At 47.3% G+C, this 20,344-nt stretch overlaps 1 protein-coding gene across 1 annotated transcript; it reads left to right on the top strand.

Moving 5' to 3' along the window:
* Nucleotides 1-5,423: 5,423 nt before the first annotated feature.
* On the top strand, nucleotides 5,424-20,154 carry LOC143960764 (peptidyl-prolyl cis-trans isomerase-like). The gene is made up of 5 exons (XM_077469641.1): nucleotides 5,424-5,593; nucleotides 12,438-12,468; nucleotides 14,198-14,286; nucleotides 14,650-14,822; nucleotides 19,820-20,154. Exons 1-5 carry the CDS (start codon nucleotides 5,525-5,527, stop codon nucleotides 19,950-19,952), a joined length of 495 nt encoding a protein of 164 aa, XP_077325767.1. The 5' UTR covers nucleotides 5,424-5,524; the 3' UTR covers nucleotides 19,953-20,154.
* Nucleotides 20,155-20,344: the final 190 nt, after the last annotated feature.

Here is a 20,344-nt window from a genome sequence, read left to right as displayed (position 1 = left end):
TCTACTACTCCTCCTGAGTATAACGATACCAAATGTGTGAGACTTTTACACAGCCTGACCACATACAGAGGCCCAATATTGAAATAGCACCATCAGGCGTTCTAGGAGCATAAATTACACATCTTATTTCTCAACCACCTATTACAGTTTTGAAGGCCCTGGAGCACCAGGACAATGGAAATGCCCACAAAGTGACCCCACGTGGCACTGACGACACGTGGCACTGACAGGTGGCACTGGAGGCAGATGGCACTGGAGGCAGATGGGGCTGGCAGATGGGGCTGACAGATGGGGCTGGCAGATGGGGCTGGCAGATGGGGCTGGCACTGGCAGATGGTGCTGGCTATTTGCTCTGGCTAATTGCTCTGGCAAATGGGGCTGGCAGATGGCACTGTGGCTGGCAGATGGCGCTGGCAGGTGGCGCTGGCAGGTGGCACTGGCAGGTGGCACTGGGGCTGGCGGCACTGGGGCTGACGGATGGCACTGGGGCTGACGGATGGCACTGGTGCTGGCAGGTGGCACTGGCGCTGGCAGGTGGCACTGGCAGGTGGCACTGGCGCTGGCAGGTGGCACTGGCAGGTGGCACTGACACGTGGCACTGGGGCTGGCGGCACTGGGGCTGGCGGCACTGGGGCTGACGGCACTGGGGCTGACGGATGGCACTGGCGCTGGCCGGTGGCACTGGCAGGTGGCACTGGTGGTGGCACTGGCAGGTGGCACTGACGGATGGCACTGGCAGGTGGCACTGGCGGCACTGGGGCTGATGAATGGCACTGGCAGGTGGCACTGGTGCTGGCAGGTGGCACTGGCAGGTGGCACTGGGGCTGGCGGCACTGGGGCTGACGGCACTGACAGCACTGGGGCTGACGGCACTGGGGCTGACGGATGGCACTGGGGCTGACGGACGGCACTGGGGCTGACGGGCGGCACTGGGGCTGACGGGCGGCACTGGGGCTGGCAGGCGGCACGGGCTGACGGCACTGGGGCTGACGGCAGGCGCTGGCAGGTGGCACTGGCACTACTGGCAGATGGCACTGGGCTGACAGATGGCACTGGTCTGACAGATGGCACTGGGGCTGACAGATGGCACTGGGGCTGACACAGGCACTGGGGCTGAGACTGGCACTGGGGCTGAGACTGGCACTGGGGCTGAGACTGGCACTGACACTTAGATCGCTCTCCCTCCTCACACGCTGTCTCTGTGTGAGGAGGGAGAGACACGGCAATGGGAGATGATCTCATATGTTTACATATGAGATCATCTCCCATTGGCAGCTGCGATCGCGCTGTGAACGGCCGCTTTGATTGGCCGTTCACGGCGATCTGTATTTGCCTGTCTCCGGGAGACACGGCAAATACAATACTTCCGCGATGCGCGCCCCCGGCGGCGCGCATTGCGGAAGTAAACATCAGGCCGTCCAGGGACGGCCAGGCGAAGGAAGCCGCCCGCTCTAAGGCCGTCATTCGGCTATAGGGCGGGTGGGTAGCGGTTAAAGCGGGAGTCCGCCGTTTTTTGTTTTTTTAAAGCCAGCAGCTACAAATACTGCAGCTGCTGACTTTTAAAATAATGACACTTACCTGCCCAGCGCTCCCGCGATGTCGGCACCTGAAGCCGATCTCTCGATCGTCTCTCGGGTGCTGCCGCCACCATCTTGGGTATGGGAATCAGGAAATGGAGCCTTTCGGTTTCATTTCCCAGTTCCCTACTGCGCATGCGCGATTCGCGCTGCGCAATAAGGATGGTCCCCGCTGTCGCTGGGATCCGTGTGTTTCCCAGCAGGCAGCAGGGGACCATCGGAAAGGGGCGTCGATTCTGCGGAAAGGGGTGTACCTTCTGCAAAATCTACGCCGGAAGTGGGTGCAGATACCTGTACTGTACAGGTACCTGCACCCCCCTCCCCCTGAAAGGTGCCAATTGTGGCGCCGGAGGGGGGGAGGGTTCCAATGAGCGGAAGGTCAACTTTAGGGTGGACCTCCGCTTTAAGTGGTTAATAGGATCAGAAGAACACCAGCAACTGTCTTGAAGGTAGCTTTAGGTGCACACTGTGCAGAGGATACAGTACACCAACTGTAAATACTGCAGTTGCCTGCCTGTGGTAATAATAGGATCAGAAGCACACCAGCAATTGTCTTGAAGGAAGTTTAGGTTCACACTGTGCACAGGACACAGTACACTAACTGTAAATACTGCCGTTGCCTGCCTGTGGTATTAATAGGATCAGAAGAACACCAGCAATTGTCTTCAGGTAGCTTTAGGTGCACACTGTGCAGAGGATACAGTACACTAACTGTAAATACTGCAGTTGCCTGCCTGTGGTAATAATAGGATCAGAAGCACACCAGCAATTGTCTTGAAGGTAGCATTAGGTGCACACTATGCATAGGACACAGTACACTAACTGTAAATACTGCCGCTGCCTGCCTGTGGTATTAATAGGATCAGAAGAACACCAGCAATTGTCTTCAGGTAGCTTTAGGTGCACACTGTGCAGAGGATACAGTACACTAACTGCAAATACGGCAGCTGCCTGTTTGTGGTATTAATAGGATCAGAAGAACACCAGCAACTGTCTTGAAGGTAGCTTTAGGTGCACACTGTGCATAGGATACAGTACACCAACTGTAAATACTGCAGCTGCCTGCCTGTGGTATTAATAGGATCAGAACACCAGCAATTGTCTTGAAGGTAGCTTTAGGTGCACACTGTGCAGAGGATACAGTACACTAACTGCAAATACGGCAGCTGCCTGTTTGTGGTATTAATAGGATCAGAAGAACACCAGCAACTGTCTTGAAGGTAGCTTTAGGTGCACACTGTGCATAGGATACAGTACACTAACTGTAAATACTGCAGCTGCCTGCCTGTGGTATTGATAGTATCAGAAGAACACCAGCAATTGTCTTCAGGAAGCTTTAGGTGCACACTGTGCAGAGGACACAGTGCACTAACTGTAAATACTGCAGCTGTCTGCCTGTGGTATTAATAGGATCAGAAGAACACCAGCAATTGTCTTGAAGGTAGCTTTAGGTGCGCACTGCAGAGGACAAAGTACGCTAACTGTAAATACTGCAAGTACTAAAATCACCTGCCTGCCTGTCAGTAAATTAGGGAGAGAATAACAGGAACGCATCTAGCTAATCTGAATACAGTGTGTATATATATATATATATATATATATATATACAACACCTCGGATGCATATACGTCCTCCATACACTGCAGCTGACTTGTCTGCCTATTCTACCTAACTTAAATCAAATGACACTATCTCTCTCTCTCTCTCTGTCTATCTCTCTCCGCTGCAGCACATTACACAAGGCCGCCACGCAGACGGCCTTATATAGTGTGGGGTGTGTACTAAACCCCCTGAGCCATAATTGGCCAAAGCCACCCTGGCTTTTGCCAATTACGGCTCTCTGTACAGACAATGCTGTGATTGGCCAAGCATGCGGGTCATAGTGCATGGTTGGCCAGTCATCAGCCAGCAATGCACTGTGATGCAGCAGTGAATTATGGCCCGTGACGCGCCACTCGAATTTTGCGCGAACGGCCCATAATGTTCGCAATTCGACGTACGACCGAACAGGTGACGTTCGAATCAAACATGGGTTTGACTGGAAGCTCATCCCTAGCGTTCAGTGACTTATAGTGGGACAAATCAGACACCTAACACTTTTTGGGGACCAGTTGACACTAATACAGTGACCAGTGCCAAAAATATGCACTGTCACTGTACTAATGACACTGGTAGGGAAGGGGTTAATATCAGGGGCGATCAAAGGGTTAAATGTGTCCCTAGGGACTGCTTGGTTACTGTGTGTGTGTGGGGTGCTGTGCTTAAACTGTGGGAAGACAGAGATCTGTGTTCCTGCTTAGCAGAAACATAAGATCACTGCCTTCCCTTTTCACAGAACGGCAATCTGCCTTGTTTACATAGGCAGATCTCTGTTCTGCCTGTGTAGCGAACATCAGGTCCGCCAGTACTGCTGATTTGCTCCAGCTGTATCCAACCACAGCGAGAGCTGGTCGCCAGCGGCCTGCCCCACACCCGGAAGTGCAGCATCATGTACCTGTACGTGATTCTTAACACAGGAGCCGCCGCCCCGCAGAACATGTATGTGGAACAGTTAGCAAGAGGTCAAAGGATCTGCTTGTGGCAGCTTGGTGCTGGATACCAGAGCATACCGTTAGAGGTCTAGCAGAGTCCATGGCTCGGTGGGCGGTCATACCGTTATGGCGGACGGGTGTACGGTAGCGATGTCAGATTGCAAACTCCCTGAGGACAGATGTGAATGTTGGATATACTGTAGGGGAGGTGTGGTATAAGCTGTAGGTGCTAGATACATAAATATAATAGTAATTCTGTACATATGGGGGGGTGGATGTCCCTGTCAGGGCGAAGCAGCCAGCAATGGCATCCCCTGTGGTCACTTTGTATAGAGCAGCCTGTAATGGCACCCCCTGTATATAGAGCAGTCTGTAATGGCACCCCCTGTGATCAGTGGGTATAGAGCCACCTGTAATGGCGCCTCCTGTGGTCAGTGGGTATAGAGCAGCCAGTAATGGCGCCCCCTGTGGTCACTGGGTATAGAGCAGCCAGTAATGGTGCCCCCTGTGGGTATAGAGCAGCCTGTAATGGCACCCCCTGTAATCACTGGGTATAGAGCAGCCAGTAATGGCGCCCCTTGTGTATAGAGCAGCTTGCAAGCCCCCATGTGGTGACTGTATATAGAGCAGCCTGTAACGGTGCCCCTTGTGTATAAAGCAGCCTGTAATGGCACCCCCTGTGGTCACTCTGTATAGAGCCACCTGTGGTCAGTGGGTATAGAACAGCCTGTAATGACACCCCCTGTGGTCAGTGGGTAGAGTCGCCTGGAACGGCGCCCCTTGGGTATAGACTTTCCTTACACCCCCTGAATAATGAGGAATGCGGCGGGGATGGGGGGGGAGGTCTCATCCTGTCAGTCAGACGTCACTGGTCTCCGGGTAACCCCCAATCCACACGGCGTTCAGCCCGGACTGCTGTTCTGGGGACCCGCCTAGAAATACGTGTAAGCCTCTCCCGTGTGTGATGGATGAGGCCCGGCCCGTTATCTCAGGTACAGGTCAGAGCCCGGTGCTCTATTTATATGAACACGAGCCGCTCCCCGCCATTTCCCGGCTTCTCTCCTCATCAGCAATACATAAAGAAGAGACCCCAATATGGAGACCGCGCATCAGCTCCATCACATACGTCACCCTCCACCACGCCTTTCTACGCCACGCCTATTCCTCTTCTACTGCCCCACCCTCCTTGCTTCAGACCCTCTCCTATTGGCTAGGTGGACTGTCAGTTCGCTGTGCGAGGAGCCTCGGCAGATGGTGAGGGGGGAGTGGGCGTGTAGCGGGCGGGGCCAACCCCCCCTCATATAATAAGCGCGGAGCCGCCTTCTGTAGGTTCTTTTCGGGTTGTTCTCTCTCGCCGAAAGGAGCGGTGATCGCACAATTCATTTCGCTGTACAGTTCGTTCGCCGGTTCGTCACCATGGCAAATAAGCGGGTTTTCTTCGATGTCACAGCCGACGGCAACCTCCTAGGCCGCATTATTATTGAGGTGAGTGTGGTGTTTGAATGAATGGCGGCGGCGGCGGCTTTCTCCCGCTTTTAACAAAGGATTGGCGCCCAGGTCATGTGGTGTGTCCGCCTTCTTTGGGTGTATGTAGTGGAGATATGTTATGGAGTGTGCTGTATTGCGGGGCACTGGTTTGAATCCCCTGGGGGTAGAAAGAACAATTGCCGGTGAGGCCCCCCTCCCCGTATAGCTCTGAGGTGACCCGGAGGGGGGGTTGGGCGCGGGTCGGCGCGCTCTGCAGTGGCACGCGGCGGGGATGGTGCAGTGCTGGCGGCCGCTCGGATCATGTAAAGGGACTCCGCCAATGGCCGACGCAGGAAGAGGGCGTGTCCATCGGCTGTCTCCGCCCTCCTCCTGTACCGGCTATGCTGCTGGGAGGGAGGGATGGGAGTCCATTTTAGGATGTTAAGCGCTTTAAAATGTCTCCTTTTTGCTGTCTCTTGTGAGTGCAGGCCCTGTGTGTGAGGGCCACACCCTGTGACACGAGGCTCCCATACCACCGGCCTTCCCGCCATGGCAGCCAATCAGATCACCGCTCAGCTGACACACAGGCTCTTTCCATAGCATTGCTGCAGTGTCTGTCACTTCCCTCACCTATCTGCACCGAGGGTGTATATATGTATACCTAAGTCACTGCAAAGCTTAACCCCCAACATGTAATCTTGCCAATCAGATGTGGTGGCTGCATTTTTTTTTTTTTCTTAGACCCTTTTCACACCGAGGTGAGCTCATGAACGCTTTAACACTGGGGCAGTGTGCCTGGCAGATCTAGTGAAAAATGCTCCTCCATTGAAATGAATGGAAAGCTCAAAAGTGCTCCAGTGTTTTACTGGCTGTTTAGAAGCGTCTGTGTGAAGGGGACCCTAGTGTCTTCACCTGGTGGTCTGCCCAGTAACATGCTGCTGTGCCTGCAATATGGGGGGGGGGGTTAGAGCAGTGTTGGGGTTTTATAGCCTTTAAATCTCGGGGCACCCCCCCCTTCTAAAATGTGAAAAACAGAACTAATAGTTTTTTGCAACTTGACGTCCAAACATGTATGTAGGACACCCACCATTAGAGGGTGTTCTTGCAAGCTAAAGAGGTGTTTCAGCCGTGTGTGTATAAAATAAAGCCTGTAGCTGCTGACTTGTAGACCCCCCCCTCTCACACTAACTCAGTTTACAGCTAGAAATGGCATCTGAAAACTGCCTCCCATGCCACCCGGGTGCTTTCACACTGGGGCTGTTTGCCTGTGGGATGTTACAAAAAATCCTGCAAGCAGAATTTTTGGGGTGGTTTGGGAGCACTGTATACACCACTGCCAATTGACATGAATGGGCAGCACTTGGGGGGTAAAGTGCTGCTTTTAGAGAAGTAAAACGAGCAGCGCTTTACTGCTAATGCACGGGCACCCCCAGTGTGAAAAGGGTCTTTAAAAAAGTAGCCACTCGTCTGTCCCAAAACTTAGCGGTGTGGTGTCACGTCGGTCGTGCCGGCATGTTCATGTGGGCACCCAGCTGTGACAGTTTGCGACTTCAGTCAGATGCCCACTGTGCATCGTGAATGGGCGCTGCAGTCCTTTGTCAGTAGTTTTCTGACCACCTATCAAAATTGGGTACCTGCAGAAGTGCCAATTCAGGAGGACCCATCCCTGCTCCCCAAAGCAGAACCTTACCTTTTTGGGTGGAGCTTTTCTTCAAATGCACACTGGTACTGTCTAGTATTCTAAGGGGCCCCCCTAATTGCTAGCATACACCCAAGTGCTGATGGAGCATCAAACAATGCTGTATAGTGACCCAATGACCTCATTGGTTAGGACACCAGGCCTGGCAGGTTGCACCAGCTCAATGAGAACCTGCAGCTGCGTAACTAAAAGGCTAGCTTCATCCATTCATTGGTTTGTATACCATTTTTGGGTCGTTGGGCATTATTGGTAAGGTTTAAATGCTGTTACTGTAGCTATATCTGCTAGCTAACAAGTTGAAGCCAAACTCCAGCTCACTTTCTAATCAGAGTTCATTCACAATTGCGCAATTTTCATTGAGACTTTGGATGAGTGTAACTCTGGCTTTGACTAATGTGGTGGTTTTTTGTTTGCAGTTGCGCACAAATCATACAGATGTGACTTGAGGGTTTACATTAGTCTATGGCCCTCAAGTCAGACCAGTAGTGTAGGCACTATAAGGTCACTGAATTTTTTTCTGTACAAATATCAACAGTACTCATTGGGGAAACATGGGGGTGCAGCCTGTCATGTGACTTAAAGTCGCACAAAGTGTAAATACAATGAATGCACAGAGCAGCTCTGATCCATCTCTTGGGTCCCCTGCCAGTGCTCCATGTCTTCTCAGTGCACCACCATAGGAAACCTAAATGGGAGGGGGATGCACATGGTGTATAGACCTACTGTGGCTTGGCCCTGCTCCCTCACAGGATTTGATTGGCAGGCAAAGAGCAGCTGTAGATGGGCTCAGGTAAGTATGGGGGGGGGGGGGTACAAACACAGGACATTTTGTACCTCTAATGCACAGAACCATTTTTTTTAAAGTGGGTCTAAAGGGACTTTATTCTCCATTCCCCCCCCCCTTTCCATCCAACAGACCTTATCCCCCACCTTCATCTTTTGTGCCTGGTTTTCAGCCAGCTTCATTGGCTAGTTTGGGGTGACGTCACTCCTACACATGGACAGGAGGGTGACATTCTGGTCCATGGGGATCAGGAGAGCTGCTCGCATTGCACCTCTCCAGTAAAAAAAAAAACCTACTTGCAGTCAGCAGTGGCATATACCAGCACTGCTGCTGACATGCGATCCCGTCTGCAGTAATTAAAATGCAGCATGTCCACATTCATCACGGCCCACTGCAGCACCGCTCCAGGCTGCATTGCAGTGTGAATATGACACAACACTGGTCTGTCCTAGCAGTGACTGGCATCTATCCAGTGCAGTAGAAATGCCAGTCACTGCTTTGTGGACTGACCCCAAGTCATGCTCAAACACTAAACCTGTTGCAGTTGAATCCCTGCAAAGAATCTGGAAAGATCTCTTCCTGTTGCACAGAACCTAAAGGGAAGTCTCCTTAATGGGGCATAAAGCAAGACGGGGCGTCTATCTTTTCCCCTAAAGTCCAAGAGAGATTGTACTTTAATCAGTATGGGGCATGCAGTTGACATGGCTGCTTCTTGTATATGGTAAGAGCTTGGTGTGATGTATCCAGTGCTCTGCTATAAAGGTATTCTGGTATTATCTTGTCCTCTAGCCAGCTTCTTTATTTTGCATGCCTGACTCATGTCTGTGTTAATAATTTATCTACAAAATCCCCAGGCTGCTGCCAGAATTTGTTGCTGGCGTCTACATAAAATTGAAGGCGGTATGGGTGTTGCACGTTGAACACTGCAGTGCTCATTCTACCCTTGTTAAATAATTCTCCACCCTGTCTACAAATTTGTGCCGTTGCTTTAGGCAAGCAAGTTTGGGGCTTCTGCAAAAAAGTTTGGGGGGGGTGCTTTTTTCACTTTATCTTTATTATGAAATTGGAATGTTTTTACATTCAAGACATTGACCCTAATTGACATGAAACTTGCTTTTACAATGACCTTGAGAAGGTCATATCAGTAAAATATGTCAGATGCTGCTATACATGGATTAGCAGCCAGGGCACTCTATTTATAGTGATCTTTAAGTTGGACATGTGCTGGCTGCCAGGGATATCCTCACTTCAAGTGGTCCCACATTGCGTTCTGTTGAATCCTCTGATCACATGTTGGGGGAATAAAGATGGTTTTGGTAACAAGTTTCCTTGTCACAATGTGCTACAAATAATAAAAAAAACTCCTTGGTGGTTACAGTACTCAAGTAAAGGAATGTGGGACTCTGAGGCCATTGGCTTGTGGCGGTAGAGTGGTTAGTAAACATTATTTATTCATGACAATGGTATGAAACGTGTGTGTGTTAACAAATCATTGATAACATGTTATAAATGCATATATGTACAGTCTATGTAGTCATTTCTGGCAAGGAGACCTGGGCACCAGTAGCTAAATCAATTCTCCCAATTTGATGCCTGGTTCACACCTATATATTTCTGCAGAAACACTATAGTCCACTTGGCATAGATTCCAATGAGACCAGGCCTAAGGCTTCATGTACACATGTTTTTACAAACTCTCATGAACAATTTAACTTGGCAGATAGTAACCCACATTTAATCTGTCAGTTTTGACATGTTTACATGCTCCGTCTTTCTATGTTTGCATTTAGAAGTGTTTGACGAGAATTTTTTTTATGGCCAAAAATGAGACACCTGTAATGTAAATGCTAGTTGCCATGCTTAGAAGTGTTTGGTGCTTGAAATGCTGCTAAACACAGCTTCTGAACTTTTTTTTTTTTTTTTTTTTCCTAGAAACTTTACAAAACTGTACATGTACTGATGACCTTAAAGAGTTCAGGAGCAGTTGCAAAATGCCAGACTGCTCCTAAATGTCCGTGTACCAGCAGTGTACATGAGGCCTGAACTTGTCCATCAGCTCTGAGTGGAGAGCAGCGATTGTCAGTCACCACTATTCATTCTGTCCCTCCAGGGCTCTCTGGGGATGGGCTTGGTTCAGCTGGCTTTGCCTCTCAGCTGTGTCCTGAGAGCTAGTTGTCGGGCAGCTGAGTGGATCCCAACAATGATTGCAATCTTCCAGAGCCTGGAGTGACTCTGGGAAGTCGGCTGGCTTCTGGGTCACAGGAGTGCAAAAGTGCACTCCTGTGACTTGGAAGAGAAGTTTAACAATACTAGTCTAAAGAAATCTGCTACAACAGTCATGAAAACATGGTAGGTAGCAGTTTTTTGTTTTTCTGGCTTTAATTTTCCTCAGCTTCAAAATGACATTACAAAATTGGCAGAACTCTGACCTAATTAACTGCTAAATACAGAACCGTGTAAGAGGTCTGCATCCTCACTAGTAGAGTTTATCAACCTAATGCTTAGTTCTGCAATAATGAGGGTTGAGAACTACCTCTATGCTGACATGGTTCTGCTCCTGAATCCTGATAGTTGCTGGGATGGCATAAGGTGCTCTTCAGAAATAGTGGTCGTATATCTTGGACACTTAAATTGGTTCTGCACCAAAAAATAAATAAAAGCCTGCAGCTGCTGACTTTTAATAAAATCGCTTACCTGTCCCAGGGTCCAGCGATGTCAGCGGCAGATGACGGGCGATCGCTCGTCTCGTTGCTGCCACCGCCGCCATCCTGTCAGGGAATTGGGAAGTGAAGCATGGCGACTTCACTGCCAGGTTCCCTACTGCGCATGCACGTCTCTTCAGATCCCCCGCTGGGAACTGTTTCTCAGAACACAACGGGGGGTGTCTGCGGCGGTCTGCCCGGAAGTGGGTGCAGGTACCAGGTAACTGCACCCCTCTCACCCATGAAAGGTGCCGATTATGGCACCGGAGGGGGGGAGGGATCAGATTAGCAGAACTTCCCCCCTTTAGGGTGAAGAACCGCTTTAAACTAAGTACTGTTTGGTCCCTAAACTTTATCCAAAAATTAAAGCGCAACCCTAGAGCAATAAAAAAAGTAGTCATTCGCTTGAACCCCTGGTAATCTGCATAGTGAACTTGTACACAGTGAGTTATAAGGATCCATGTGCCGACTAGTTCTGTATGCCACTAGTTGCTACCTTGCCAGTGGTACTCTGTAGATGGATCCTTGTATCGTATGGGTCATGGTGTAATTGAGTTATGCGTATGCAAATAACTGGGATCAAGAAGGTTATTTGTGCTAGGGTTTCACTTTGCTTGCATTTTTGTTCATACATATTGTCCATAGTGTCTAGAGTATAAAATAAGGTTATATCTTCACAGAACCTGGCTCCTATTGAACATCCTATGTGTATGTAGTGTTAATTGTATATTGGTGCCCTGGAGAAAGGGCAGAAATCTGAAGTTTCACTGGGAATGGGGTGGCATTGCTTGCAACTGGAAGTCATGAGCAGAGAGCAAGTCCTCAATGGGCTGGTAGTTTAACGAGGTAAGCTGGCAGGTGTGCAGCCATGTTTCATCAGGGACCAGAGCAATCACATTTGTGACATTCTAGGTCTGTCAGAGATTGAACATGCAGGCACCCATCTTGGTACACCCTGTACTCGGCTGCAGTAAGCCAGCAGTGGATGTTTGTTACACCCAGCCCATATTGGTGTGGCTGAGTGCAAGGTGACATAAATGATGGCAGGAATCCTTCCCCTCCATTTTATTATGCCAGGCCAGCCATCAGTCAGTGTTGCCTAATCCTGAAAACTGTCATATGACATTAAAAATGGCATTGGTACGTGTACTGTCTTAAAGTGGTATTGGGACAGCCCTAATGAGAACCATGCAGTACTAAATGCTTTGTTTAAAAGTTTGCTCAGCACAAACACTGATCTTGTACTGACTGGGTTTTTCTCCATTGCTGGAAGCTGCCAGTCCAAATCCGCTCTAGCTTGCTTTTTGGTGCCTTTAATCTATACTGGGAGGCTACACATGTTCTTTAAATGAAGTCATCCTGCTGTAAGACTTTTTCACCAATGAATCAAGGCAGCATGAGAGCTTTCCTAATAACATAATCTGCTATGAACATGTGCATGTCTACCCTTAATGTTAATAAGCCTGTAGACACTGGGCATGGTGTAGTGAATAGCAGTTTACTCATGACCTACTATCAAAGTTATGTGCCACATGCCAGCTTAAGCAAACAGGCTTCCCATTGCATTCCAGCCTTGTATCCCCTGGCACAAATGTGACATTAATCAGTCTAACCTGTAACCAAATATAAACACTTCTGACTTCTTCTTCTTTTTTTTTTTTTTTTTTTTTCTTGCAGCTGAGATTTGATGCTGTTCCAAAGACCTGTGGTATGTATAAGACTTTCTATTGGTTTTCTGTGGCTTAGTAATGCTGTATTCTGCTATATGGGGGGTGGGGCAGCAGAGGGTTTAGACTCATGGTTGCTCCCCCTTTTGGGGGGGGGGGGGGGTTGCTAGATTCTATATAAGCAATACTAGTTGATTCCCCAATCTAATGTCTCCTTTTATAGCAATGTTTGTAAAGCTTTAAATGTGTTCTGATGAGTCTGAGGGCTCAGGCACACTGCATCTCAAAGCTGCCCCTAAAGGGCGTTTGGGTTTTCTGCCTGGAAACTCCCCTCCATGTTGGCCAATGTGTCCATGCACACTTGAATTTTTCAGGCCTATGCTCTTATGGGCAGACAACCTCCCAACTTGTGATTTTTTTTTTTTTTTTTTTTTTTTTTTTATATTTGAGAGCTTTGAAGCAGCAAAGACTCCTAAGTGCCTAAACTCATAAAGCTCAAATGCCCAATAAAGCAAAAACAAGTGGGGGGGGGGGGGGGGGGCTTTGATCTGCAATGTTCATGAGACTTAATATTGCAATAAGACTTTACTGTAAATTCAGAGCTGGCCCATGGCAATCACTTGGGGCTATGATCCTTTTGTTCAAACTTCACTAATCCAGAATGTAGATCTGAGGCCGGTTTTGGCAGTAGAAATGAACTCCTGAACCACCTCCCCATTAATTTCAGTGACTTTTCACGCTGGGATGGTGTACTTGTGGGATATTCTGAAAAAACGTGCAAGCAGCATTTGGTTAGTGGTGTATACACTGCTCCTAAAAACGCCCTGCCCATTAAAATGAATGGGCAGTGCTGCCGGAGTGCCTGCAAAGAGCTTTAGCAGTGCTGAAACTTTATTTTTTATTTTTTGCAGCTAGCAGGGGTTAAAAGCGCCACTAAAACTAGTAGCAATTTACTGCTAACATGGAGTGGCTACAGTGTGAAAGTAGACTAACTGTTGAGTCCCAATCCCCTGTAGAGCAAAGTGGCTTGCAGTCCCTAGTTTTAAACTAACTTCATTAGTAGATTTTCACATCTTGTATGAGAATTCTAATTTTTACATTAAATGACATGAGAAATGTTTAAAAGTACTTCAAAGATTGGCTTTTTAAAATTCAGTTAATGGACTTTCCTGAACATTTTCAATGTAAAATTGTTCAAGAGACTTCATCCTGCCACTTATATTTTCTTGTCACAGTGGTGACAAACATTGTTTATTGCGAAATGGTTACTTTTGGTGGAGTAGTTGTTGGGCTTCCTTGTTCAGGGCAGTTGACACTTCATTTAGATGGTAAAGTTGTCCTGTTTCAGCAGTAGCCTACATGAGCCCTTCATTATCTAGGATTGAGCTCAATGACGTGCAGGCTTCTAGCTCTGAGTTTAAGGGTCTCAAGAGCACAGCAGTCTGACATGGCTGTGGCATGCTTTACACTCTAAATGTTCAGCAAACGTGTCTTGTCCTAATCGCCAGGGAAGCTTGTTGAAACATAATTTTTACTGGGGTTCAATGGGCTTTAAGACCTGCCACCCAGTGATCATCTTCACAGCACTTTCATGCTATGGCTGTGACTTGTGAAGTTGGTCAGGCTCTGTCAATTTATGGCTTCTGTAGTAAAGGCTGGGCAACTTCTATATGTAGCCAGCCTGGGAGCAAAACTAGACTTTTGTCCTTTTTGCTGATCTAATTCAGCTTTATGGATATTTAGTGTGACTGTTTGCTTTCATTTCTGCAGAAAACTTCTATCAGTTGTGCACTGGACAACCAGGATTTGGTTACAAAGGCTCTTGCTTCCACAGAGTCATCCCTGACTTTATGTGCCAGGTATGTTTGCTTTCATTAGCTTAAGGCCATACAGAATACCCAAATCGCTATTCCTAAACCAAATTCCTTAAATTGACATTTTCCAGCCTATAACCTAAAGCTTTGTACTACATTGTGGGTGGTACCTCCCCAGCAGAATTTTATTTTTTTTTTTATTTTTTTTTCCCCCTCCAAGTTGAGCACAAATTTAATGTTTTTTAAGCTCACCAGGAGTGTTATAAGTTGATGCATTGAGCAAAATGCCATTTGGTACAGTGGGAATAACTGGTTTCAGTTAGATCAGCACATGCTGTATTCTAAACTGCAAGTAGCTGGGGTGGTGTCGTGACAAGTTGACTTAATATAAGCTTTGTTTCCTGATAGGGTGGAGACTTTACCCATCACAATGGAACTGGTGGAAAATCTATCTATGGAAACAAGTTTGCAGATGAGAACTTTACTCTGAGGCACACTGGACCAGGAATTCTGTCTATGGCTAATGCTGGCCCTAACACAAACGGTTCCCAGTTCTTCATCTGTACTACCTTAACCAGCTGGTAAGTTACTGTTGCCAATTGGCATGCACTCAAGCATCACTATTGTGAATAGAAATGGGAGTTCATTTAATTAGTATGTGGCATACAGGTCATTGAAAGTACATGTCAGTGTGTTGTACCACTTCATGATGTATAATATGATCTTCTCCTGTAGCAAAGGTAAAATTCCATATTTTCCGACTACTTGACACTTTCCTAACTAAAATCTGTAGTCTTATTGAATAATCAATACATGTGGCCCTTCCAGATGTGTATAATGGTCAAATGCTTTTTTTTTTTTTTTTTTTTTTTTTGCACAGATGAGCTCCAAATGTAGACTTGATATGAACAGCAGACTAGATTCTGGTTTGAATGTCAAACTGCAAAATACTTTGGTCCTGGTACCATGATGTATAAAAGACCTTGCCAGAGCTTCTGTTTCAGCATAGCTGTAGTGCACTAGTCAGCTAATTTTGGGGTGCATTAGAGCCACTGCAGTTTCCTTGCTAATCCACTGTCTATGCTTGAGTGGATTACACCACACAAGGTGCATGCATGTCTCTAGCATTATAGAAGGTATTGGCAGACAAACTTGGCATTGATTACTGCACTTTGCTCTTCACTGAACTTTGGGGTGGTAATATTTCATTGGCATGGTGCCGTGGAACTAGTAATATAATATTGGCTTATGGCAGAATGGTCCATCTACTGCAGCCATTAAAGTCTAAATTCAGTGCTTGCTTTATTTTGTGTGTGAATGAACCTGAAGTGCCAGTATCAAAGCTTAGATCTTGGCACCAAGCATTAACCCTCCAGGATGAAAAAAACAGGCCCTTGGTTAAGGAGAGAACTAAACACTTTTATTTTTTATTTTGGGGGGGGGGGGGGGCGCAGCAGCATTATCCTGAATAGGACAGAGGCAAAATCTATGCACCTTATCCTGTGTGTACCTGGGCTACTAACTTGTAAGTTTGCAGCCAGATTTTTTTTTCACTCCCAAGTAGTTGGGTCAGATTTTTATATGCATGTGTCTTTAGATGCATACAGTTCAAATGGACTACAAAACCTATTAAGTTTTATTGTATCTCTGCCCCCATTGGGGAGATTCATCTTCTAAATTTATCCTGTTTATCATCGTAAAACCCTAATTTTGGTTTGTCCCCAGAAAAGTAAGAGGAAATCTCCCAATGGGGTCACTAGTTCAAATTACCTGGGGGTCCCCATGGAATTTCCTTAATATCTAGTTATTTCATCTAGCTTCCTGGTTTTTGGCTATGGAACAGGAAGTGGAGGTAAATCTCCCCAGTGGGGTACAGATGGTAAATGGTCAGGTTATAACCCTTCATTACTCTATCCAAAAGGGAGGGGCTTTGGGCCTACAGTGTTACTTTAACCACTTGCCGACCGCCTCACGCCGATGTACGTCATCAGAATGGCACGGGCAGGCATAAGCACATATATGTACGTCCTTTGCCTCCCGCGGGTCGGGGGCCCGATCGGGCCCCCGCCCGGTGCCTGCGGCGGTCGGTTTTCGTTCGGGAGCGATCCCGGACGAGGGGACGGCCATTCATTCATGGCCACCCCCTCGCGATCGCTCCCGACGAATGGAAATCCCCGGTGACATCACTTCCTCTCCTGTAATGTAAACACAGGAGAGGAAGTGATGTATTCTCTCCTCCGTGTCGGTATTTTTCGTTCCGACACGGAGGAGAGCGGATCAGTGAGTTGCACCAACACATCCCACACACAGTAGAACATGCCAGGCACACTCACACCCCCCCTTTACCCCCCGATCACCCCCCCAATTACCCCTGCCCCCCAGTCACAGTGACACCAATGTCTTTTTTTTTTTTTTTTTTTTTTTTTTTGCATTGGTGTCATTTGTGACTGTAATAACTGTTAGGGCAGTTAGGGTTAGCCCCCTTTAGTTCTAATGTACCCCCCTAACCCCCCCAATAAAGGTTTAACCCCGTGATCACCCCCCGTCGCCAGTGTCACTAAGGCTGGGTTCACATTGCAGCGGTTTATGAGAACGAATGTGATTCGCACCGCACTGCAGTGCAAATCACATCCGATCTCTGTGCGATTCGAGTTCAGCCATTCGCCGCACCCGCCACACCCGCCGCACCCGCCGCAAATTCGCACGGGACCCTTTTTTTGGCCCGCAGCAGAATCGGATCGCATGGGTGTTCACACCATGCGATCCGAGTTTGCAGATCGCACTGCGATATGCGAACTGATCTGGGGGTGTCAGTAACATTTCACTGACACTCCCAGCAGTTCGCATAGGGCAGTGTGAACTGCCGCCGGGAGGCATGCGATGCGGGAACCCGCCGCGGATTCGCGGCGTTTCCGCATCGCTCCAGTGTGAACCCAGCCTAATAAGCGATCATTTTTCTGATCGCCGTATTAGTGTCACAGGTGACGCTAGTTAGGCAGGTAGGTATTTAGGTTCGCCGCAGCTTTTTATAGCGCTAGGGACCCCCATATACTACCGCATAAAGCCCCCTGATTGCCCCCTAGTTAACCCTTTCACCAGTGATCACCATATAACTGTTACAGGTGACGCTGGTTGGTTAGTTATTTTTTTATAGTTTCAGGGCACCCGCCATTTATTACCTAATAAAGGTTTAACCCCCTGATCACCCGGCAGGTGTCATTTGTGACTAATAACTGTTAGGGCAGTTAGGGTTAGCCCCCTTTAGTTCTAAGGTACCCCCCTAACCCCCCCAATAAAGGTTTAACCCCGTGATCACCCCCCGTCGCCAGTGTCACTAAGGCTGGGTTCACATTGCAGCGGTTTATGAGAACGGATGTGATTCGCACCGCACTGCAGTGCAAATCACATCCGATCTCTGTGCGATTCGAGTTCAGCTATACAGATAGTATGGCTGAATTCGTGTCGCACCCGCCGCACCCGCCACAAACTCGCACGGGACCCTTTTTTTGGTCCGCAGCAGAATCGGATCGCATGGGTGTTCACACCATGCGATCCAAGTTTGCAGATCGCACTGCGATATGCGAACTGATCTGGGGGTGTCATTAACATTTCACTGACACTCCCAGCAGTTCGCATAGGGCAGTGTGAACTGCCGCCGGGAGGCATGCGATGCGGGAACCCGCCGCGCATTCGTGGCGTTCCCGCATCGCTCCAGTGTGAACCCAGCCTAATAAGCGATCGTTTTTCTGATCGCTGTATTAGTGTCACAGGTGACGCTAGTTAGGCAGGTAGGTATTTAGGTTCGCCGCAGCTTTTTATAGCGCCAGGGACCCCCATATACTACCGCATAAAGCCCCCTGATTGCCCCCTAGTTAACCCTTTCACCAGTGATCACCATATAACTGTTACAGGTGACGCTGGTTGGTTAGTTATTTTTTTATAGTTTCAGGGCACCCGCCATTTATTACCTAGTCTCACTAGTGTACCCCTAAATTTAGGGGTGTCTACTTTCTAAAATGGGGTCATTTGGGGGGGGGGGGTTTGTGCCATCTTGGCATTTTATGGCCTTCAAAACTGTAACGCCCTTAGAAAGCCTGAAGGCGGTGCTTGGTTTTTGGGGCCCCGTACGCGGCTAGGCTCCCAAAAAGTCCCACATATGTGGTATCCCCGTACTCAGGAGAAGCAGCAGAATTTATTTTGGGGTGTCATTTCACATATGCCCATGGCATGCGTGAGCAATATATCATTTAGTGACAACTTTGTGAAAAAAAAAAAAAGTTTGTAATTTTCCCGCAACTTGTGGCAAAATATAAAATATTCCATGGACTCAACATGCCTCTCAGCAAATAGCTTGGGGTGTCTACTTTCTAAAATGGGGTCATTTGTGGGGGTTTTGTGCCATCTTGGCATTTTATGGCCTTCAAAACTGTAATAGGTAGTGAGGCGTGAAATCAAAAATTGACGCCCTTAGAAAGCCTGAAGGCGGTGCTTGGTTTTCGGGGCCCTGTACGCGGCTAGGCTCCCAAAAAGTCCCACATATGTGGTATCCCCGTACTCGGGAGAAGCAGCAGAATTTATTTTGGGGTGTCATTTCACATACGCCCATAGCATGTGTGAGCAATATATCATTTAGTGACAACTTTGTGTAAAAAAAAAAAAAAAAATTTTTTTTTTGTCATTATTCAATCGCTTGAGGCAAAAAAATAAAATATTCAATGGGCTCAACATGCCTCTTATCAATTTCCTTAGGGGGTCTACTTTCCAAAATGGGGTCATTTGGGGGGGTTTTGTACTGCCCTGTCATTTTAGCACCTCAAGAAATGAGATAGGCAGTCGTAAACTAAAAGCTGCGTAAATTCCAGAAAACGTACCTTAGTTTGTAGATGTGACAACTTTTGCGCAAACCAATAAATATACAATTATTGACTTTTTTTTTACCAAAGACATGTGGCTGAATACATTTTGTCCTAAATGTATGACTAAAATTGAGTTTATTGGATTTTTCTAATAACAAAAAGTAGAAAATATCATTTTTTTTCAAAATTTGCGGTCTTTTTACGTTTATATCGCAAAAAATAAAAATCGCAGAGGCAATCAAATACCATCAAAAGAAAGCTCTATTTGTGGGAAGAAAAGGACGCAAATTTTGTTTGGGTACAACATTGCATGACCGCGCAATTACCAGTTAAAGCAGCGCAGTGCCAAAGTGTAAAAAGACCTCTGGTCATTTACCAGCAAAATGGTCCGGTCTGAAAGTGGTTAAAGCCACCTGCTCCTGTTTACCATTGTCTTGATGGGATGACTTTATTTTTTTTTTTTTTTTTAATGCAACACTAGGTTTTAGTGGCAGTTGTTGCCCATCACCAGCATGTAATGTGACCTGTATCCACACAACATGGCATTTGTCAAATATTGACATGAAGAGTAGATTTAACAAATTTTAAAGTACTTGGAAGCTCTTTTAGTCATGGGTACTGTACTTAATAGAAGGCCAATGTGGTGGTACAGTAGCAGATGTGTGCAGCAGTTTCTGTAATTTTCATACCTGAACTGACTCGTCTATTTGATTCTTTTGCAGGCTTGATAAAAAGCATGTCGTGTTTGGTTCAGTTGTGGAGGGCATGGATGTTGTGAAAAAAATGGAAAGCTATGGTTCTCAGTCAGGGAAGACCAGCAAGAAACTTGTGATTGCTGACTGTGGCCAGATTTAAAGGAACTTGGAACTTGCATCTTCATCCTAGTCTTAACATCACAAGCATTCCTTTTCAATCTGCTTCGGAATTCTTCAGTCCTTGGACTGTCTCTGGAGTTTAATTGCATCTTGCAACCATCCTTTTGTTTTTGTTTGTTCATTTTTTCCACATGTTCTGTTCCTTGCAGAACACAATCTAAATAAAAAAAATAAACCATTTACTGGGTCTTGTATGCTTTATTGCCAGGCTGAGAATGCAGATTGTCATATGTTGTGTACATGAAGGGCGAATTTGCACATGGCGTGACGGGTGTCTTTCCTGTTGCTGCAAGGACACACAGGAGACCATTGTCTGTTTCCCATTCACTGCAATGCAGGCATGCTTTATTTTATTGCAGCATACTGTACAGA

The sequence above is a fragment of the Lithobates pipiens genome, unplaced genomic scaffold, assembly GCF_037356315.1.
Source record: "Lithobates pipiens isolate NorthernLeopardFrog02 unplaced genomic scaffold, aLitPip1_a1.2 Scaffold_8, whole genome shotgun sequence".
Lineage (NCBI taxonomy): Eukaryota > Metazoa > Chordata > Amphibia > Anura > Ranidae > Lithobates > Lithobates pipiens.
The sequence above is the reverse complement of the archived record's forward strand: the minus strand, read 5'-3'. Positions and strand labels throughout refer to the sequence as shown.